This window comes from Rutidosis leptorrhynchoides, chromosome 2, assembly GCF_046630445.1.
Source record: "Rutidosis leptorrhynchoides isolate AG116_Rl617_1_P2 chromosome 2, CSIRO_AGI_Rlap_v1, whole genome shotgun sequence".
Classification (NCBI taxonomy): Eukaryota; Viridiplantae; Streptophyta; class Magnoliopsida; order Asterales; family Asteraceae; genus Rutidosis; species Rutidosis leptorrhynchoides.
The window spans coordinates 36,946,169-36,971,058 of record NC_092334.1 but is presented as its reverse complement, the minus strand read 5'-3'; the positions used below and the strand labels follow the sequence as shown (position 1 = coordinate 36,971,058).

General features: G+C 32.4%; 2 protein-coding genes across 2 annotated transcripts; one reads left to right on the top strand and one right to left on the bottom strand.

Annotated features, from left to right (window-relative positions):
* Positions 1-2,042: 2,042 nt before the first annotated feature.
* Positions 2,043-5,888, bottom strand: LOC139890721 (RNA-binding protein 1-like). The gene is made up of 6 exons (XM_071873631.1): positions 5,746-5,888; positions 4,412-4,533; positions 4,242-4,320; positions 3,990-4,051; positions 3,084-3,165; positions 2,043-2,559 (listed from the first exon to the last, which is right to left on the bottom strand). Exons 1-6 carry the CDS (start codon positions 5,792-5,794, stop codon positions 2,444-2,446), a joined length of 510 nt encoding a protein of 169 aa, XP_071729732.1. The 5' UTR covers positions 5,795-5,888; the 3' UTR covers positions 2,043-2,443.
* A 2,184-nt stretch (positions 5,889-8,072) lies between these two features.
* LOC139890720 (uncharacterized) lies at positions 8,073-10,951 on the top strand. The gene is made up of 8 exons (XM_071873630.1): positions 8,073-8,607; positions 9,210-9,348; positions 9,613-9,687; positions 9,838-9,891; positions 10,000-10,046; positions 10,216-10,320; positions 10,461-10,518; positions 10,714-10,951. Exons 1-8 carry the CDS (start codon positions 8,533-8,535, stop codon positions 10,731-10,733), a joined length of 573 nt encoding a protein of 190 aa, XP_071729731.1. The 5' UTR covers positions 8,073-8,532; the 3' UTR covers positions 10,734-10,951.
* Positions 10,952-24,890: the final 13,939 nt, after the last annotated feature.

Genomic DNA, 24,890 nt, shown 5'->3' with positions numbered 1-24,890 from the left:
GTCAACAGTTGATGGAAGAATCTAATACAGTTATTATTAACATTTAAGCTCTTGTTAGTTATTATTGATTGTTTGATCATAAAGAATTAAATGTTCAGAAATGAGCTTCTTATACTTATTTGCAACTGAACTGTGAACATTTTGCTGTGAAGCTTGTTGGTAAACCTTTAAGTACAATACAATTCGGGTCAATTAAGTCACCCACCCGTTGCATTTCTATTTGGGTCGTCGGTTTTGGGTTATCTGGTTTTGGATGGAACCAACAGGTCAGTTTTAGTACTCTGCATTTGAATCGGGCCTGTTCCAAACCCGACAAACATATATTTTTAATTTTCTTTACACCAAGCTGACGTTACAAATAACATTCTTCTAGTTGACTACACTGATATTAAGTGCCATTATGAGCAGATATTAGAAAGAAGTTTATAGTTCTCCGATCCTTCCATTTCTACAACTACTTATGTTGCGTTTACTAGACATATGATCCGATACTTCAGTGTAGTTAGTAGTTAGTAGCTAGTAGTTACTACAGTTACGTATAATGTACCTTTTTGGTCAAAGTAAAGCTACTTTAAACCTGATCATATAACCAGGTGTTCTGTACAAAGCTAATATACGTTTACTTCAGGGCTCAAACAGGTTGAGATGCATACAAACCTGAATAACTAAGATATAAGGGTAAACCAATAAACAAAGCTACATATTCATATTTTATATAGCTAATTTTATCTATTTTATACCACCGAACTATTGGTTGAGTGGTAAAAAGCATTAGTTGGTTCTTAGTCTCTATCCTTGAAAAAATAGGTCCAGGTTCAAATCCTGTGGGAGTTTTTTTCAAAGTTGTGTCTCTGATATCATTCACTCTGTGCGGGCCAAACAGTTAACCTAAAGCATTTCGGATACGCTTTGCGCGATGGATGCGAGTAGTTTCTTCCTAACGAGTGTGTGGGTGGTAAATGAGAGGATTCGATACCAAATGCCATTCTAAATTTTTTTTAATCTATTTTATAATGTATTAATTTAATACTGTAACACAAATCTGTTCACTTGTGTTTAACAAATCAAGAATGAATACTTTGTACAAAAAAACAAAATTGACTTTACATATATGATCATGAGGTAGGTATCCTATCTACCAAACAATAAACAATGGCCAGATTTTTGCTCCAATTGTGTTCAGTAAAAGGGGCCACCAACCAGGTTGTCTACAGGTTTCACACTACAAATTGAATACGCTCACTTGTTGTCGACATCTAACCCAGTTGTTGACCCACTCAGTAAGTAGGCCCAAAAATACCAACCGAGTTTTTTAAATTTCTAGATTGTTACTTAATGAAGAAGTCATTGTCTACTTGTTGTAAGTACTCAACTCACAAGCACAAGAACCACTATGGACTATGACCTCAGTGACAAATCTAGGATTAAAACTCAAAGAGGTCTAGGCTAATTTTAAATATCTTAATGGCACGTACTAGAAAATCATAAATCTTAAAAACATATATGGGGTTCTATAATTATATTTAGTGCCGTCCTCATAAATCTTAAAAATCCTAAAAAGAAAATTACATAATCACACCACACCTTATCGCCCCTGTGGCCCTGTATTACCTAGAGTTGGCGAGATGGGCAAATAATAAAACTGGTTAAAATGGGTTCATGTTCAACCCTCAAACATAGTATTTTTTATGCTTTTCTTTCGCAACTTATAATTAATTAGCATGTTCCTGTAAATAACCTAAGTAGTCATTCTATTTTCTAGAACAAAAAAACTATTTGTATTAGGCGCTGAGACAGGGGTTGGTTCCGACCACACTTGCCCGGGGCTGTGCTGACCCGCGTACAGTTGGCATCCAAAGGGTGCATTGGGTTAAAGGTTCCCCACCATGATAACCTTTTTTCACTCCTAGAACAAAAAAACTATTTACTTCTGGTGACTTTTAACCCATTCCTTAAAAATAGAAGCTTTATTTAATCCTTTGTAAACAAAATATAAAGGTGAGCCTCCAAATCTCCAATGGACTATTTAACAAGTATATGGGTCGAAATTGTCATCACTATTATGACTGCTTGCAAGAGTTTTACCAGGGGACAGTCACCTTTTTGATAGGTGAGCCTAATATATACATCCAATGGTCATACAATAACTAGTTCCATATTATCATGGCTTGATAACTTCCTACAGAGTTCATATAATTAGTTTTTCTGAAGTGTTTTAGCTTTATCAATCAATAATAGGCTAATAGCATCATGTACAGTTGTGTGACCAACTGCAACTTACGGCAATCACACTAGATGTAAAAGAAGCTTCTTCACAAAACCCCACTGCAGTTAACTGACTCTATTTCATCAACGTGTTAGTAGAATATAACTTCTGAGCTATCACTATTTGCATTCACCGCCCAATACAGCCTACAAAGCTTGTATACAATGTCGATTGCAATTACCTTGAAACTGCAGGGTGTAACGCATTTTTATCAGATGGCAGGCGAAATGGAAATTTAGCAAAGTGTATCTTCAAAGAACGTGAACCGGGTTTCTTGTTGTCAAATTTGTAACCTGCACAAGAAACGATTCTTTTTGAGTCCACATCAAGTAATCATATTATTTTATAAGAGCAAAACCATGTGTTCAGGTCAAAACATAGAGTTTTTTTACTTGGTAATTAGTAATGCAGATATGACCTGAAACACTTTCAGTCCAGACTCCAGAATTTGTAATATACAAAAACAAACTAACTTTTGGAAGGAAAAAAAAATGATCTAGTAGGTGTTATGCATCAAAAGGACCAATTTTATATGTTTCCTTAATATGGTTTTTTATTTACAAGTTAGAACCCTTTAGACATCAAACATAATGCAAATCAAATAAATGGGTCAAACTTATGATCTCTAGTTCTTTGATTTCTTTTTTCCAGTAGTTTAAAATAGGATGATCATGTTCTCTTATGTAGTATGTTTGCTGCTTTTATTGGGAAGATGTGTGGTTTATTATTCAAACTTTAGTGTAATTCGTAAGTCAACATGCCTACATATAACGCAATTTTACTCGTTTTTATAGTAGAATATGACGATAAAGTGAACCTTGAAGGGAATTCATAGCAGTGAAAGCACAATTCGCATCTATAAACTCAACAAAGCACAGAACCATGCCCTTCTCCCCCACCTGTACACAATCACATAATGAGATCGTATATCAGAAATTTAACCATAGTTACTGAAATCTAACTATTTATAAACATACCTATACATATAACCAACTGCTACAGTCACTCATCATCAATAATCAATTCATCAATGGTCCTATGATACATTATGCACATTTGAAATTCTGTTTACATTTAGACTATTTAAAAGAAGACGATAGTCAGTCACTAAAGTTTTATTGCAACAAGCACCCTATAAGTACAATGTAAAGCATACTGTAAATTTAACGCCGTGTTTACGAATAAATATTTGGTTTAAGAGACAAATGAGCACCACATGTCATGCTCCAAGACCGTGCACAATAATTTGTTGCTTTCAACAGCTTATAAGTAATCGTTCCTGATAACTTCGCGCAATTTAAACTATATCATCCGTTCTTAATATTACTTCATTTGGCATCTTCTTTGCTAAAACAGCAGAATTAAACAGGTAGTGAGACTTACCATAATTACCACCTCAACCTGCAGTTAAAATTTCTTAAGGGTGTACATTCGGTAAATTCTGAGCAAGTTTATCGTTTAGTTAAAGTTAATGTTTAGACATCAGTGCACCCTACGATTGTGTTTTTCCTTCTTAAGGACCTATCGATCCCTTCTATCATGCTAAAAGATACTCCGTATACAATATGTTCCTCTGTTCTATCTCATAAGTAAAACAGAACTTTTTCAATAAATTCCCAATTATAGCACACAGTATGTATCTTGCACAAGTAAAAACGCATTCAAAAATATTTTCTAAACATAATAAGGCTAAACAAAACGTAATACTAGATAGCATGCTTACATTTTCAGGCTCCTTGTGCACAAGTTTGATTCCTCTAAACCCATAAAAAGGACGAAACAGATCAATATAGAGTCAAGGAAAGCCCTTACCAAAATATTAATGCATAGGAGACTTTTACAACGCACCATATATGATTATAAGTTAGGGAATAGACTACAACTAAAAAGGTGTGCAAGCGCATTCTTACCATAAGAGATACTTCTCTTCGAGATATTTCTAATAATATACAAATCTTTATTTAAAAAAGGATACGAGACACTTCTCTTCGGGTACAGTCACTCGGGAGACCATCTACAAACAAGACATTTGATATGTCTAACGGGAGAAAATCCTACATTTATTAAGTTTGATCGCCTCATTGAGCATCGAGATGGATGAACAAAAGTTAGATAAATTTTTAAATTAGCCTGTGCAAGTCTTACATTCCTCTGTGGGTAATTCAATGAATGAATGAAGGGATTATAGGCAGTCGACAATGGTCTGGATGTTAATGATGATACTGCAGATGATGGATGACCAGGTAAGCCTGGCCTAGGGACGCTAGCTGTTACAATTAGACAAAAATAATAAATTACCAAATGTAGAAAACGGAACACACTCCATAGATCTTTATAAATCAAAACAATAAGTGTTCTGCAACAAAACTTTTTAAGATTACATGTTTAAAGCTTCAAATAATAATATAACTTGTTACAAATGGTTAAATACAAATACTCCATATACACTTATAGAGTAAAACAGAGCACACATAGGATGCTTCTCCATTACACGTTGTGCATCAACACTTAACTACAGCAAGTAAACATTGCTCGTAACAACATAACAAACTTTGACCAAATTTTCAGTGTATGTAACTACTTTTTTTTAAATTTTCATGTAAATATTTTTATTGCGTTACAAATGTAAGTAAGAAACCTTCAATAGCTGGTCAAAACTCGCCTGCTATAAGCGGTTTCTTACAAACATTGGTACAAATGGCTAAATACAAATACTCCATATACACTTATAGAGTAAAACAGAGCACACATAGGATGCTTCTCCATTACGCATTGTGCATCAACACTTAACTACAGCAAGTAAACATTGCTCGTAACAACATGACAAACTTTGACCAAATTTTCAGTGTATGTAACTACTTTTTTTTAAATTTTCATGTAAATATTTTTATTGCGTTACAAATGTAAGTAAGAAACCTTCAATAGCTGGTCAAAACTCACCTGCTATAAGCGGTTTCTTACAAACATTGGTAGTGGTATACAAGTAGCTATGTCAAAGCCTAAAATAACTAACAAAGAGATAATCATTAGTTAATTACGTGCAATTAAAAATTGGTAAAAGTTTATTACCTTTTAGTATAATAAAACCTACACATGACACATCAACCATCATGAGGCAACTAGTATAATGAAAAAAAGGGGAAAACATTTAATTTCAGTAAGATATGTGTATGAGTATGAGTACAAAAGCTACAAATGTATACTGATTTATATCAGTTTTCATCATTTCGCTTCAATTTCAATGATCAATAGTTCGTAACCATAATTAACCTAAATTTCAAGCTATTTACCTATTTGCGAGTGTAACAAACTCCTGTAACCGTTTTTGTAATGTGATTTTATCAAATAAAACTGATCGATCGGGGAAATTATAAAGCAATTAGAACATGCAGAACTAGTAATTGAAACTGTGAGCAAGTATAACGCGTAAACGGAGAAATTAGAACAGTTAGGGTTTAGTAGTTGGCCGGAAGAAGAACCTGTGTCAGTTGAAGTTGAAGGTGCATATTTCAGGTAAGGATCCGCCATTTTTGCCGCGCGAGCTACTCGTCACTCTTCTGTCGTCAAGTTTTCAAACTTATTTGGTTTTTTTTTTTTACCTTTTTTCTTTTTTATACTCCGTAAATAGGAAAAACTAAACAACTACTATTTTTACCTAAAGAGTCATCTCATACAGCTTCTTTTCCTTTCTTTTTATGTGCTCACCATGTCTTTTGTCTTGGTTAAGCATAATTTTGTCTTGGTTAAGCATAATTAAGAATTATGAGAGAGACTTAAATTGGCTTTACAAAACTAGTATAACTGGACTTTAAAAAGCCGATTTGTCACGTGTCAACCAAAACTTGCGTTTTAAATGTCGGCTTGTGTCTACTTTGTCCATATGGCACCAGCTTTTAGAGTGACCAGATATTTTTTTGTCACCCGTGCCCTAAACCAACTTCTTAAACGCCGGTTTGCAGGCTTTTCTTTTGTAATACTGAAACCGGCCTTTGGAAAGTAGGTTTTCAGTGCAATAATATAAGCTAAATTATTGACTAAATCCATATCTTATCATCATCAGATTTCTTACCTTTTAACTTCTATTAATACCACCATTATCTTCAATCCAATAACATCATCACGAACAACACGATTACATTTCAAACACATCAAATTGAAGTTTATACATCAACAAAATAACCAATTTTGAAAATGATGGATGTGAAATACCTTTTGGATGTAGATGAATCCGACCTCACTTGTTCGCAACGCACTCAACCTGTATCGCTTACAGGTCCGAATCAAACCATTTTGATGTCGACCCGGTCACCGCCCCGTTCCCCGACCCAGTCGCAACCATCCCCCAACCTACTCGTGGAAAACAAAAGCAGACTTTTATACCACCACGCCCTAATTTGCGCGGTTCTGGGTCTAACAAAACGAACCAATTATTGTACCGGATTCCCGGACCCGCTGGTGTTTCCAAGTTGCGTACGAAATTTGAAAAAAAACGAGGATAACGTTGTGGATGAAAAATGTACGCAAGATTTTATAATGGAAGTAATAAACAAACCTGACGTTGATGATTCGTTTACACTAGGTCTGTGGCTTCAAGCCATGAAATCTGCATATCCATACGAAGGTAAACGAGAATATTGTTACGTTATGAAAAAAAACTAAATAAAATTTTGACATTTTTTCTATAATGTTGTGACTGCAAGCAACTATAATATAGCAAACATTCTGGGACAGCGTAGGCGTAACTGGGTCGATCAAGTTGTTGGAAAGACTTGCTCATACTGAATTTCAATATGAGCATGCTAGTTTGGATCATTATGAGAAAAATAATAATTTGTTTTCATAGTTTGATTGTCGGTAAGTTCATTTCTGCATTCATTTCCATTGAAAACAAACCACAAGATCATTTTCAGCGTAAGTTATCTTTAATCGGCACCTACATAATAGTAAGTCATTTGGTTTGACTACATACAGTTAACTTTGGTAGACAACACAAAACTCGTTCTAAGTGTTATGTCATCACCGGTAAGCCAACAATTTTCAAAAGTAATTTTGCCACCCCAAACAAAATGAACCATAAATTGACGAATTGTAGTCAATTAATTATGTGAGATTAGTGTTTTTCGTAGTTTTCAAGTGGTGATTTTGTTGGTGTAGAAACCCAATTTTGATGTGTTTGAAATGTAATTGTATTGTTTGTGATGTTGTTATTGAATTGAAGATAATTGTCATATAAATAAAAGTAAACAGATAAGAAATCTGATCATGACAAGGTAGGGTTTCAGTCCATAATTTAGCTAGGGTTCAGCAAGGGAAATCGGAGTTTAAAAAGCCGATTTCACTATCACGTCAAAAAAGCCTGCAAACCGGCTTTTGAAAATCCGGTTTAGGACACGGGTGGCAAAAAACGTCTGGTCACTCTGTCACTCTGCCATCTGGACAAAGTGGACACAAGCCGGTATTTGAAACGCCAGTTTGGGGTGACACGTGACAAACCGGATTCCTAAACTCCGGTTATACTAGTTTTGTATTTTCGAAATTCCTAGTTTTGTAAAGTTTATTCCTAAATATACATCTAAAAAAAATCGATATAAATGCTGGAAATCTAATTTTAGCCGCATGAATTAATACGTCGGCTGGTAATTTTTTATGGGCTGATTTTTGAATTACTGGGCTTATGATTGGGCCATCAGCACCTAATGACTGGACCTTTTATCACAACCCAATTATTGGATCAATAAAAAAGGCTGCAGTGAAAAATCATAAGGGAATGGAAAGAATAGCGGTAATGTGAAGTTGGGCCCACGTGTGTTTAGTTTAGGTTCAGTCGAAATTAAACTAATTAGGTTTACAATTTCTTCTCTCAAGAAGAAGACAGCGTACGAATTGGAGGCTACTGACCTTCACTTTGTTGGATTTTAGCTTTAATTTTGGATTTTGTTCAAGCAACTAGACTATTGGTATCATCTCTTTTAACTATAGTTAATTAATTCCAATGGTTAAATATATATATGCTTTATTTAATTTGATTGCGTGTTTAATTCCGATTATGAGTAGTGATTGAAACCTAGTTTATGGATTGCAAATATGTTTAGGTTTTAATTATTGTTGAGTTGATTAATTGTGTGCTTCACTAAAAATTCCACAATTATTTAAAGTTTGTTAATAGTTTAATTCACGTGATTTATTGTAAAATTGAGTTTTGCAGCGTAATTACTTTGATGGAATCTAATTAGGGTTTCAGTTAGGGTTTATAATTAGGGAAAACGATGTGGAGAGGAAGGGGACGCCGTGGAGGTGGTCAACGTAATTATGCCAAACCACAAGAATATATCATATTTCCTGTAAGTCAATTACTGTTATTATATATTTTTTAATTATTTTGCATCACTATTCATTATTATGATAATATCGTTGTTTACTTACTTTTGACTAGGGATGGCAATGGATCGGATATGGATCGGGTGGGGCCGTATCCATATCCATATCCATTTAGTTAAGGAGGAATTATAGGACTTGAATGTTGTAAACCTATCATGTAGTATTCGACAAAGGCCTGTGGAGTCGGACCAATTAGACATTTAGTTATGCGATGAACGAATCTGAAAAGAATGTAATTCTAATACAATTTGCAACATCTGGACAGAACACAGTATCAAACGTCTACCTGTAACATTACTTTTTCGCATAGTTGATATAGAAGTGAATAAAGTATGAATTAGGTTAATGAAAGTAACATTTACCTTGAACATCATCTTTGACAACTAACCATCACAACTAACCATCGACAATATTACTTTCTCGAAAATATATTGATTGACTTTTGCGCTCAGCATCCCTCCTTTTATGTAATAGAGGAATTATAATATTTAACATGTTGGTTCTGGCCGTGAAGAATTTATAGCAATTTTGTGATCTGTACTAATAGCATATTTTTTTATTATAGGAAATTAAAGAACTTCCTGATGTCAATCTGAAACAAAAAGAAGAGAAATATAGGAAGTTAGTATCATGGGGTAATGAACTACAAAAGTTTTGGAATTCATCTCCTTATCATTTGGGGCCGTTGGATCAAGTTGCCTCAAGTAAGCATTCTATTTTTATATTTTTTTTTACTGTTTTTTAATGAAAAGAATCAAGTTAAAGTCCACAGTTGGAAGTTAAATGCTATACTTGTGTTTGTATAGGTTAATTTGTGTATTCTAATTAGATTATTTCGTTTCTTGATTACTGTTTTTCTCATACCTGGGCTTTATCTGTTCATTCGGTTTCAATTTTTTATTTGTTCTGAATTTATACTACGATGTCCTATGGTGATCATGTTCTTTACATTAAAAATGTTGTGACAGGAAATGAAGGTAAAAGAAAGGACCCACTTTCTGACTATATTCAGATAAGCGATGACTATTTTCCTGCTGAATTAGGTGAAACATCAAATTCTAAGTTTCTTTTGTATTTTATGGTTCATTAGGTATTTTTATAGTTGATACGTAGATTGTAGCATCAAATTATGTCACTCTTTAAACCTTATTTTATTAAGCACCGCTGATATTCTTCATTGTTTTTTAAAACAGTTGCAAAGAATGTGAGGCCCGTCAATAAGAAGATGCGTTGGAATCCAGAATCAGGTTTGATAGCATTTGTAATTATGATTTAATTGCATAGTGATTTGACAAAAGGGTTGAATTTAATCTTTTATTTATGTCACTTAACTAATAATAATATTGTTTGGGCAGACATACATAAGTTGGATTTACTTGAGAAGCTAGATGCAAAAACTCAGGTAACTTTTTAGGTCTAGATTGAAAGTTCTTTTAAAAGGGTGTTTATGAACTTGGGTAGCAACGTATCATATATTTCATCTTCTTTCGAACTACATTTTTTTTTTTTTTTTTTTTTTTTTTGTATTTACCAAAGTGAGCTGAATGTTGTTATTTGGATCTGTTGACTAGGCTGACCATGACGATAGGGTAAAGAAAGAAGAAGAGGATGAGAATGAGGACAACGAAAATGTTGAAGAGGAAGAAGAAGAGGAGGACCTTGGCGATTATGAACAGGTATATAAAACTCATCTAGATTATGTAATATTTGTAATGTATATTTTTGTAAACTTTACACTTAGATTAATTTAATTTATGCAAGGACCTTAGTCTGATGAGTTAATATATTTATTATCAATAATTCATGAACATTGCAGAATGTTGATTTTGATGATGACGAGGATGATTACAACCCGGAAGACGATGGTGGTGGTGGTATGCAATCATATTTCATCTCTAAGCTAAACATACACATATATATGCACCATCACTTTAACAATGCAATAAATATTCTCATGTTCTATTTTGAGTATTTTCCTAATATGACATGAGGTATAGCCTCTCTTAAATATTCAGATTATCCATTAAATTTTTATCCTCTTAAAAGTTTCTATTTTTTTCTTGTTGCAGATGATGGTGGTTATTATTAGGGGATAAAACTATTTTGGTATGGTCTACTAGGAAACATAATTTATGTTGCAGAGGGGTTTTTGTTCATATTTGGTATCTTTATCGTATTGATTTATGTTTTTTGTTATAATATATAAATATATATATAAATGGATAGTCAATTATTGATACACAAAAGTAATATTATTGTATTACCTAAACTTGTGATATTTTTGCTATAAATAGCCATGAATGCAAGCATTAAACTTGCACTATTTTCTCACACTTACAAAGTGTTTCTTTCTTTCTCTCCATTATCATCTTTGTTCTTACACTTCATTATTAGCATTCTTAATCAAGAATCAAACCACTAAAGGTAGTTATAAGCCTACTGAATTATAACATCAAGAATCAAATCACTAAAGGTAGTTATAAGCCTACTGAATTATAACACGTTATCAGCACGATAATCTTAATACTAATTATGGTTGGCTCTGCCACCTAAATGATATATGGTCGGTTATACCACCTGAATAATATATGGTCGACACTGTCGCCTAATTATCATTTATGTTACTAACATTTATATTTCTATTATCTAACATTTATATGGTAGACAATGTCGCATAATTATCATTTATGTTACTAACATTTATATTTCTATTATCTAACATTTATATGGTCGACACTGCCACCTAATTATCATTTATGTTATATAACATTTATTTACGATTGCTTACATATGGTCGACACTGTCGCCTACTTATCATTTATGTTATATTAAATTTATGTTTAATGTTTATATACTTATGAATATAAATTGACTCTAATTTATCATGTTGTTTGTTTTAATTTTTGATAATAGAAAATGTCGAATCTGGAAAAGCTTAAATTTACTCCTTTAGAATCAACGGGAAACAACTACATGCCATGGGTTATAAAAGTAAAAATGCATCTTAAATCAATGGGCATTCTTGAAACCATAAATGAAAACAACACTTGTTCTGAAAAAGAACAAGCAACGGCATGTTGCTTTATTCATCAACATATTGATGAATGCTTACAAAATAATTATGTGACTGTAGAAGATCCCCATGTTTTATGGGAAGGTCTCAAAAGCAGATTCAATAATCAAAGAGAAATTTTACTTCCAGCTGCTATGGATCAATGGAGAACATTAAGGTTCCAAGACTTTAAGAAAGTAAATGAATACAGCTCAGCTCTGTATAATACAGTCTCACAACTTAAATTCTGTGGACATGAAATAAGTGATGCAGACATGTTGGAGAAAACTTTCTCCACAATGAATGCTGCCAACATCACAGTGCAAAGAAATTTGAAAATGCTAAAGTTCAACACATATCCTGAACTTAATTCATATCTCTTGGTTGCAGAGCAAAATGATGAGCTATTAATGAAAAATCAGCAATCCCGTCCTACTGGTACACTTGCAATCCCTGAAGCAAATACTGCAAATAATTATAAACAGGGACAAGGACGCGGGCAAGGTCGTGGTTATAATAACCATCGCCATCATCATGCCAAAAGCCATAACTATGGTAGAAACCATCCTTATGGTAATGGGAATGGGCGTGGACGTGGCCGTGGTCGTGGCCGTGGTGGTCAAAGAAATAATAATCCACGAAAATATAAATATCAACCACAAAACAAGCCCACTAAACAAGATGTTGAAGAAAATTATTCTAAAAATTCTGAAGAATCTTGTTACAGATGTGGTAGAATGGGCCACTGGGCTAATACTTGCCGAACATCTAAACATCTTGTTAAGATGTATCAGGATTCGCTGAAAGGTAAAGAAAAGGAAGTAAATTTTGTGGATAATATTGATCCAACAGTCACTGAGCAACCATCTGATTTATATGAAGATTTCTTGAATTAAATTAATATGTTTCTTTTATAAATAAAACGATTTAACCTTTGTCATCATGTTTTCTCAAATGTTTCAGTTCTATATGTTTTATCAAATGTTCCAGTTCTATGTTTGATGTTTCAATTCTATGTATGTCAAATGTTTCAGTTTTATCTATTTGTGTGTAATAAACATTTTGTGTAACATTTATATACTTACTGTTTGTTTCTTATATATGAAGTTTAATATGAATTCTGCTGGAACACAACATCAATCAAGTAGTGGAGATCTCTGTATAGCAGATAGTGGTACTACACACACTATACTTAAATCTGAAAAATATTTCATTGATTTGAAACCAACGGAAGGAACTATACATACAATATCAGGTGCTGCTAACTTGATAGAAGGGATAGGAAAGGCAAAATTCATATTACCAAACGGTACAACATTTTTAATTAATAATGCCTTATTCTCTCCTAAGTCAAGCAGAAATTTATTGAGTTTTTCTGACATATACCTTAATGGATATGATTATCAGTCAGTAACAGCAGAAAATGAGAAATATTTAAGTATCACTAACAAGAATCACGTGATTGAAAAACTGCCAAGACTTAATTCTGGATTACATTATACACATATAAATGTACCAGAAGCACATATGGTGATTAAAGAAAACTATATTGATCCTGGTGTATTTAATTTATGGCATAACAGATTGGGCCATCCAGGATCAACAATGATGAAAAGAATTATTGAATGTACACATGGACATCCACTGAAGGATAGAAAAATCCTTCATGATACAATGGTTCCATGTATATCTTGCTCTCTTGGAAAATTGATAACTAGACCCTCACCACTTAAGGTTGAGAAAGAATCACCAATGTTTCTTGAAAGAATTCAAGGTGATATTTGTGGACCAATTCATCCACCATGTGGACCATTTAGATATTTCATGGTCCTAATAGACGCATCTAGTAGATGGTCTCATGTTTGTCTGTTATCAAGCCGTAATGTGGCATTTGCAAAATTTCTTGCCGAAATTATTAAATTGAGAGCACATTTTCTTGATTACATCATTAAAAAGGTGAGACTTGATAATGCTGGTGAGTTTACATCTCAAGCATTTAATGACTATTGCATGTCTATAGGAATTGTTGTTGAACATTCTGTTGCTCATGTGCATACACAAAATAGTTTAGCCGAGTCACTGATTAAACGTTTACAGTTAATCTCTAGACCATTGATAATGAGAACAAAACTCCCTGTATCTATATGGGGTCATGCAATTTTACATGCTGCTGCATTGATTCGCATCAGACCAAGTGCAAGTCATAAATATTTCCCCCTACAACTTGCTTTTGGTCAAGAGCCAAATATTTCCCACCTTAGAACATTTGGTTGTGCAGTATATGTTCCAATTGCGCCATCACAACGTACAAAAATGGGTCCTCAAAGGAGGTTGGGAATATATGTTGGATATGAAACATCTTCAATCATAAGGTATATTGAACCTATGACAGGTGATGTTTTTACAGCACGTTTTGCTGATTGTCATTTTAATGAAACATTGTTTCCTAGATTAGGGGGAGAAATAAAAAATAAAGAAAATGATGTTTCATGGTGTGAACCTCAATTAAAGTATCTTGATCCTCGCACAAAAGAATGCGAGATAGAAGTTCAAAAGATAATGCATATACAGGAACTTGCAAATCAATTGCCTGATGCATTCACAGATACAAAAAGGGTGACTAAATCATATATACCAGCAGTTAATACTCCAGCTCGAGTTGAGATTCCAAATCGGAAAACTGATAATGTAGTCACTCAAGAATCTATGTCACGTCTGAAACGTGGGAGACCAGTTGGTTCCAAAGATAAAAATCCTCGAAAAAGAAAATCAGCTGATAATAAGGTAAAAGAAAGTGTTCAAGAAAAACCACAAATTAGTACTCCTACTGCAGAGGAGATTGATGATGTCAATACAGAAATTGCAATCAATTATGCACATTCAAAAATATTATGGAACCGAAATGAAATGAAAAATCTTGATGAGAAATTTTCATTTAATGTTGCATATGACATCATGAATAATGATGATGATCCAGAACCAACATCTATGGTTGAATGTCAAAATAGACATGATTGGGTTCAATGGAAAGAAGCAATACGAGCTGAATTAGAATCACTCAATAAAAGAAAAGTTTTTGGAACCATCATTCTCACTCCTAAAGATGTGAAACCTGTAGGATACAGATGGATTTTTGTCCGAAAAAGAAATGAGAAAAATGAAGTTACAAGGTATAAAGCTAGACTTGTAGCTCAAGGTTTTTCTCAAAGATCGGGAATTGATTATGAAGAAACTTATTCCCCTGTTATGGATGCAATTACTTTTAGATACTTAATCAGCCTGGCAGTTTCTAAAAATTTAGAAATGCATCTCATGGATGTTGTGACTGCTTATCTATATGGATCACTTGATAGTGATATATATATGAAGATACCTGAAGGATTTAAGGTACCTGAAGCATCAAATGCAAAATCCAAAGAAATGTATTCGATTAAATTACAAAGATCTTTATATGGGTTAAAACAATCGGGACGTATGTGGTATAACCGATTAACTGATTACTTGATAAGCAAAGGGTATACAAATAACCTTACTTGTCCTTGTGTTTTCATTAAGAAAACAACATCCGGATATGTGATCATAGCTGTTTATGTTGATGATCTTAACATCATAGGTACAAATAAAGAGATCCATGAAGTCATTCAACTTCTAAAGAAAGAATTTTAAAATGAAAGATCTCGGAAAAACCAAGTATTGCCTTGGTTTACAAATTGAGCATATGCCTAATGGTTTACTTGTACATCAAACAACATATACTGAAAAGATTCTGAAACGTTTCAATATGAACAAGGCAAAACCATTAAGTACTCCTATGGTTGTTAGATCACTCAATGTTGAAACTGATCCATTTCGTCCATGTGAAGATCATGAAGATATTCTTGGACCAGAAGTACCATATCTTAGTGCAATTGGAGCTCTTATGTATCTTACAAATTGTACAAGACCTGACATTTCTTTTGCAGTTAATTTGTTGGCAAGGTTCAGCTCTGCTCCTACCAAAAGACACTGGAATGGGATCAAACACATATTTCGATACCTTCGAGGAACTACTGATTTAGGATTATTTTATTCTAACGAATCAAAACAAGATTTGGTTGGTTATGCTGATGCAGGTTATTTATCTGATCCACATAAAGCTAAATCTCAAACTGGATATGTATTCCTAAATGGAGGTACTGCAATATCATGGCGTTCTAAAAAACAAACACTTGTTGCTACATCATCAAATCATGCCGAAGTGATTGCATTACATGAAGCTACTCGGGAATGTTTTTGGTTGAGATCAATGACACAAATCATTACTGATTCTTGTGGACTAGAACGCGATAAAAGTCCAACAATTATCTATGAAGATAATGCAGCTTGCATAGCACAGATGAAAGAAGGGTATATCAAAAGTGACCGAACCAAACACATACCTCCTAGATTCTTCTCATACACTCAAAATCTCATTAAGGACATCGAGATTGAAATGAGATATGTTCAATCCAGCAAAAACTCTGCTGATCTTTTCACGAAAGCACTTCCAACTGCTATTTTCAGAACACACGTTCATAACATTGGTATGAGACATGTTCAAAAGATGTAACAACTGAAGCGATGTCTACTTGAGGGGGAGTCAACTCCATGCTGCACTCTTTTTCCCTTAGCTAAAGTTTTTTTTCCACTGGATTTTCTTTAGCAAGGTTTTTAACGAGGCAGTAACTTACGGTTGATCTTCAACAAACAAAATTGCTATCCAAGGGTGAGTGTTATAATATATAAATATATATATAAATGGATAGTCAATTATTGATACACAAAAGTAATATTATTGTATTACCTAAACTTGTGATATTTTTGCTACAAATAGCCATGAATGCAAGCATTAAACTTGCACCATTTTCTCACACTTACAAAGTGTTTCTTTCTTTCTCTCTATTATCATCTTTGTTCTTACACTTCATTATTAGCATTCTTAATCAAGAATCAAACCACTAAAGGTAGTTATAAGCCTACTGAATTATAACATCAAGAATCAAACCACTAAAGGTAGTTATAAGCCTACTGAATTATAACATTTTTTTCATTATACGGAGTATTATTAATTGGAGTATTATCGATCAATGAGATGTAGCTGTATTGGATTCTATGGCCCAGTATATAATCTTTTTTTGTTTTTTTTTCGGGCAAAAAAGGATTATAGTAATAAAAATTGATCAATACACAAGAACGGCATAGGGTAAACCCTGCCCAAACAACAGTAGACCCCATACAAACAAACATCACAATGCAAAAACAAAAAACCCTATCAGACATATGAACACATACAAACGAAGCAACCTAACATAAGCCGTCTCATCTTTTATGACGCGCTACAATTAGGCTCTCTCCCAACCAATATCAAACTAGAAATTCATGTCAACCCATTTGAGCCCCCAAACTTTTTTTGACTTTAAAAGTCAACAACTTAGTTCTTATATGGAGAAGTACAGCATCCCTTAATTCATCCACATTTCTCTTATCTTTGAAAATTTCCAGTTTTTTTCTTGCCACACATAATAAACCATAGCTGCAATCACAACTCTTTTAACAACACTCCATATATTATTAGTATAATCATCATCATAAATTGGTCATGTATCTCCACTCTTCAGGCCAAATCATTGGTTATTTTGAATAATATGTGCTACTTTCACTGAATCATCCATTCTGGCTTGGTATCTTTCCCTTTAAAGTCACAGACTAAAAGCATGTTTAGGTTTTTTTGTTTACAGGTTATAATCTTTATATTGCCGCATAGGCATCTAGTTTAGATTTTATTTAATGTGTCGGTTATTCTTCTGTGTACATAAGTTCACATACCCTTGTTTTTACCATTCACTAGTGTTTTTTTCCTCTTTTCTAGTAAAACAGATATTATTAGGTTTTTATTATGAGGCATTATCCATCCAGGAAAGAGTAAATCCTCCAAAATGAAATGAAATAAAATAATATAAAAACATATGTAATCAATGAAACTTAACGCCTGCTTTGGAATTGCTCATATCAATATTGTAGATATATTATACAAGCTAGCTGAATAAGATTACCATGTAATGAAAAAAAGATTACCATGTAATGAAATTGTTCTAAACTACTAAAGGTCCTAACTAACAAGGGGTGTTTATCAATAGGAAAATTATGAGTCTTGGATGGCAATGGATGTTCCATCCATGGACATCCACCTGATCCGATCCATTTATAATGGATATGGATGATGTAAATTGACGATTAACGGATATGGATATGGATATGGATGATTTAAATATTTCGTGGATCGGATATGGATGATAATTTATCATTCACGGATATATCCATTATCACCCAAATAAATCTATATATACATATATACGTACTAAAATATATGCATATACATTTACATATTGATATACATATACATATAACCTACAAAATTTTAAATTATTAACGAAAATAAGGGTTGTGATAGTCACAATTATTAAATTGTTACTAACAATACTCAAAGTTACATATTTAGATTAGTTTAAAATTTACTTATATTATAACGTATTTTGCTTAATCAAATTCACAATCGGCGATACATTACAATCAAAACATGTGTAACAAATCAAAACATAAAGATTTAATATTTACATTTTTTATAATCTATATTAAATTGATAAAATTGTCGTTAGATTAATATTTCATTTGTTATCCAACGGGTATCCATTAACCCGCTTAATCCATTGGATATGGATATGGACGGATGAAATGAAATTAAATGGATATGGATATGGATGAGCAAAACTTAAATGGATATGGATGTGGATATGGCATCATCCGATCCATTGCCATCCCTAGGCATCAAATGCATATATCTGTGATGTATTTCTGGTGACTATATATATATATCATGTGTGTTGGGATTAGTAAGTGCGCTTAATATGACATTTTTTAGAAGAAGGCCTGACGGAATTTTGTTGGGTTTATTTATTTATTTTTTTTGAAAGGCAAGCATTTTGTATATTAAAAACTAGCGACAAGCTAGACAATACACGAACACAATGAAATGTCCTGTTCATATTGATTATAAACGTTCCATATTAATTGATTTCGTCGCGAGGTTTTGACCTCTATATGAGACGTTTTTCAAAGACTGCATTCATTTTTATAACAACCATAACCTTTATTTTATCGATAAAGGTTTAAAAAGCATTACGTAGATTATCAAATAATGATAATCTAAAATATACCGTTTACACACGACCATTACATAATGGTTTACAATAAAAATATATTACATCAAAGTAAGTTTTTTGAATGCAGTTTTTACACAATATCATACAAGCATGGACTCCAAATCTTGTCCTTATTTTAGTATGCAACAGCGGAAGCTCTTAATAATCACCTGAGAATAAACATGCTTAAAACGTCAACAAAAATATTGGTGAGTTATAGGTTTAACCTATATATTATCAAATCATAATAATAGACCACAAGATTTCTCATTTTTCATAAATATCATTACACTCGCAAGTGCATAAAAATCATTCATATGTTGAACACCTGGTAACCGACGTTAACTTAATGCATAGAATATCCCCAAAACAGAACCTCTCGTCTGTATAATAATCTCGAAGTACTAAACCATCCATAACCTGAATGGGGGTTGTTAAGCCCAATAGATCTATCTTTAGGATTCGCGTCAATTAGGGGCGATTTCCCTAATTCTTAGGCTACCAGACTTGAAGGGCGATATTCGGTTTAATAATCCAACCATAGAATGTAGTTTCACATACTTGTGTCTATTTTGTAAAACATTTATAAAACTGCATGTATTCTCATCCCAAAAATATTAGATTTTAAAAATGGGACTATAACTCACTTTCACATATTTTTACTTCGTCGGGAAGTAAGACTTAGCCACTGGTCGATTCATGAACCTATAACAAATATGTACATATATATCAAAGTATGTTCAAAATATATTTACAACATTTTTAATACGTTTTACTGTTTTAAGTTTATTAAGTCAGCTGTCCTCGTTAGTAACCTACAACTAGTTGTCCACAGTTAGATGTACAGAAATAAATCGATATATATATATATATATATATATATATATATATATATATATATATATATATATATATATATATATATATATATATATATATATATATATATATATATATATATATATTATCTTGAATCAATCTACGACCCAGTGTATACACGTCTCAGGCTAGATCACAACTCAAAGTATATATATTTTTGGAATCAACCTCAACCCTGTATAGCTAACTCCAATATTACTGCATATAGAGTGTCTATGGTTGTTCCAAATAATATATATACATGGGTCGATATGATATGTCAAAACATTTGCATACGTGTCTATGGTATCCCAAGATTACATAATATATTAGAATACATGTATAATAAAATATAAGTTAGCTAGGATATGATTAATATAGATTTGTTACAATATTTCCCGTAGCTACAACAATCAAAAAATATCCAATCTTGTTTTACCCATAACTTCTTCGTTTTAAATCCGTTTTGAGTGAATCAAATTGCTATGGTTTCATATTGAACTCTATTTTATGAATCTAAACAGAAAAAGTATAGGTTTATAGTCGGAAATATAAGTTACAAGTCATTTTTGTAAGAGGTAGTCATTTCAGTCGAAAGAACGACGTCTTGATGACCATTTTGAAAAACATACTTCCACTTTGAGTTTAACCATGATTTTTGGATATAGTTTCATATTCATAAGAAAAATCATTTTCCCAGAAGAACAACTTTTAAATCAAAGTTTATCATAGTTTTTAATTATCAAACCCAAAACAGGCGCGGTGTTACTACGACGGCGTATGTCCGGTTTTACGGTGTTCATCGTGTTTCCAGGTTTTAAATCATTAAGTTAGCATATCATATAGATATAGAATATGTGTTTAGTTGATTTTAAAAGTCAATTTAGAAGGATTAACTTCTGTTTGCGAACAAGTTTAGAATTAACTAAACTATGTTCTAGTGATTACAAGTTTAAACCTTCGAATAAGATAGCTTTATATGTATGAATCAAATGATGTTATGAACATCATTACTACCTCAAGTTTTGTGGATAAACCTACTGGAAAAGAGAAAAATGGATCTAGCTTCAAAGGATCCTTGGATGGCTTGAAAGTTCTTGAAGCAGAATCATGACACGAAAACAAGTTCAAGTAAGGTTTTCACTCGAAATAAGATTGTTATAGTTATAGAAATTGAATCAAAGTTTGAATATGAGTATTACCTTGAATTAAAAAGATATCTTACTGTAAATAAGAAAGATTTCTTGAGATTGGATGATCACTTGAAATGGATTTGCAAGATTGGAAGTAAGCTAGCAAGATTTCTTGAAGTGTTCTTGAATGGTTGTTTTTATGATGATTAAAGCTTGTAATTGAAGCTAAAAGATGGTGAAAATGCTTGGAGATGATCAAGTATGATGTTAGGAGTATTTTGAGAGAGAATTTGGAGTGTAAGTATGAGAAAATGGAATGGAAAAATGGGGTGAAATCATAAAAACGAAATTACTTGTATTTAGTAAGACGTTGTTATAACGATAATCATTATATATATCGTTTCGAGTTTCTTAATTCAATAAACTCATTTTTATGTATATCATTCATTGTTAATATACTTACTGAGATACTTACTTATCATAATCTCATGTTAACCATATATATATCCATATATATATCATCATGTAGTTTTTACAAATTTTTAACGTTCGTGAATCGCCGGTCAACTTGGGTGGTCAATTGTCTATATGAAGCACATTTCAAATAATCAAGTCTTAACAAGTTTGATTGCTTAACATGTTGGAAATATTTAATCATACAAATATAGTTTTCATTTAATATATAACATGGAAAAGTTCGGGTCACTACAGTACCTATCCGTTAATTAAATTTCGTCCCGAAATTTTAAGCAGTTGGAGGTGTTGACGCATCTTCTGGAAATAGGTGCGGGTATTTCTTCTTCATCTGATCTTCATGTGAAATGTCCCGTTCTTATTGATTAAAAACGTTCCATATTAATTGATTTCGTTGCGAGGTTTTGACCTCTATATGAGACGTTTTTTCAAAGACTGCATTCATTTTTAAAACAAACCATAACCTTTATTTCATAAATAAAGGTTTAAAAAGCTTTACGTAGATTATCAAATAATGATAATCTAAAATATCCTGTTTACACACGACCATTACATAATGGTTTACAATACAAATATGTTACATCGAAATCAGTTTCTTGAATGCAGTTTTTACACAATATCATACAAACATGGACTCCAAATCTTGTCCTTATTTTAGTATGCAACAGCGGAAGCTCTTAGTATTCACCTGAGAATAAACATGCTTTAAACGTCAACAAAAATGTTGGTGAGTTATAGGTTTAACCTATATATATCAAATCGTAACAATAGACCACAAGATTTCATATTTCAATACACATCCCATACATAGAGATAAAAATTATTCATATGGTGAACACCTGGTAACCGACATTAACAAGATGCATATATTAGAATATCCCCATCATTTCGGGACACCCTTCGGATATGATATAAATTTCGAAGTACTAAAGCATCCGGTACTTTGGATGGTGTTTGTTAGGCCCAATAGATCTATCTTTAGGATTCGCGTCAATTAGGGTGTCTGTTCCCAAATTCTTAGATTACCAGACTTAATAAAAAGGGGCTTATTCGATTTCGATAATTCAATCATAGAATGTAGTTTCACGTACTTGTGTCTATTTTGTAAATCATTTATAAAACCTGCATGTATTCTCATCCCAAAAATATTAGATTTTAAAAGTGGGACTATAACTCACTTTCACAGATTTTTACTTCGTCGGGAAGTAAGACTTGGCCACTGGTTGATTCACGAACCTATAACAATATATACATATATATATCAAAGTATGTTCAAAATATATTTACAATACTTTTAATACATTTTGATGTTTTAAGTTTATTAAGTCAGCTGTCCTCGTTAGTAACCTACAACTAGTTGTCCACAGTTAGATGTACAGAAATAAATCGATAAATATTATCTTGAATCAATCCACGACCCAGTGTATACGTATCTCAGTATTGATCACAACTCAAACTATATATATATTTTGGAATCAACCTCAACCCTGTATAGCTAACTCCAACATTCACATATAGAGTGTCTATGGTTGTTCCGCAATATATATATAGATGGGTCGACATGATAGGTCGAAACATTGTATACGTGTCTATGGTATCTCAAGATTACATAATATACAATATAAGTTGATTAGGTTATGGTTGGAATAGATTTATTACTAACTTCCATGTAGGTAAAATGAGTAGTTTTTATCAATCTTGTTTTACTCGCCATTTCTTCGTTTCTAATCCGTTTTGAGTGATTCCAGTGGCCACGGTTTCGTATTGAACTTAACTTTATGAATCTAAATATAAAAAGTATAAGTTTATAGTCGGAAATACAAGTTACAAGTCGTTTTTGAAAGAGGTAATCATTTTCGTCGAAAGAATGACATCTTGATGACCATTTTGAAAAACATACTTTCACTTTGAGTTTAACCATGATTTTTGGATATAGTTTCATGTTCATAAGAAAAATTATTTTTCCAGAAGTATAGCTTTTAAATCAAAGTTCTTCTTAGCTTTTAATTATCCTAACCAAAACAGCCCCCGGTTTTACTACGACGGCGTATATCCAGTTTTATGGTGTTTATCGTGTTTCTGGGTTTTAAATCATTAAGTTAGCATATCATATAGATATAGAACATGTGTTTATTTGATTTTAAAAGTCTATTTAGACGGATTAACTTTATTTGCGAACAAGTTTAGAATTAACTAAACTATGTTCTAGTGATTACAAGTTTATAACGTTGAATAAGACAGCTTTTTATGTATGAATCGAATGATGTTATGAACATCATTACTACCTCAAGTTCCTTGGATAAACCTACTGGAAATGAGAAAAATGGATCTAGCTTCAAAGGATCCTTGGATGGCTTGAAAGTTCTTGAAGCAGAATCATGATATGAAAACAATTTCAAGTAAGATTTTCACTCGAAATAAGATTGTTATAGTTATAGAAATTGAATTAAAGTTTGAATATGATTATTACCTTGTATTAGAAAGATAACCTACTGTAAGTAACAAAGGTTTCTTGATCTTGGATGATTACTTGGAATGGATTTAGAAAACTTGGAAGTAAACTTGCAATCTTGGAAGTATTCTTGATTTTATGAAACTAGAACTTTTGGAATTTATGAAGAACACTTAGAACTTGAAGATAGAACTTTAGAGAGATCAATTAGATGAAGAAAATTGAAGAATGAAAGTGTTTGTAGGTGTTTTTGGTCGTTGGTGTATAGATTAGATATAAAGGATATGTAATTTTGTTTTCATGTAAATAAGTCATGAATGATTACTCATATTTTTGTAATTTTATGAGATATTTCATGCTAGTTGCTAAATGATGGTTCCCACATGTGTTAGGTAACTCACATGGGCTGCTAAGAGCTGATCATTGGAGTGTATATACCAATAGTACATACATCTAAAAGCTGTGTATTGTACGTGTACGAATACGGGTGCATACGAGTAGATTTGTTGATGAAACTGAACGAGGATGTAATTGTAAGCATTTTTGTTAAGTAGAAGTATTTTGATAAGTGTCTTGAAGTCTTTCAAAAGTGTATGAATACATATTAAAACACTACATGTATATACATTTTAACTGAGTCGTTAAGTCATCGTTAGTCGTTACATGTAAATGTTGTTTTTGAAACCTTTAGGTTAACGATCTTGTTAAATGTTGTTAACCCAATGTTTATAATATCAAATGAGATTTTAAATTATTATATTATCATGATATTATGATGTACGAATATCTCTTAATATGATCTATATACATTAAATGTCGTTACAACGATAATCGTTACATATATGTCTCGTTTCAAAATCATTAAGTTAGTAGACTTATTTTTACATATGTAGTTCATTGTTAATACACTTAATGATATATTTACTTATCATTTAACATAATTAACCAAGTGTATCAATATCTTAATATGATTCATATGTACCTAGTAAGACGTTATAACGATAATCGTTATATATATCGTTTTCGAGTTTCTTCATTTAATAGTCTCATTTTTATGTAT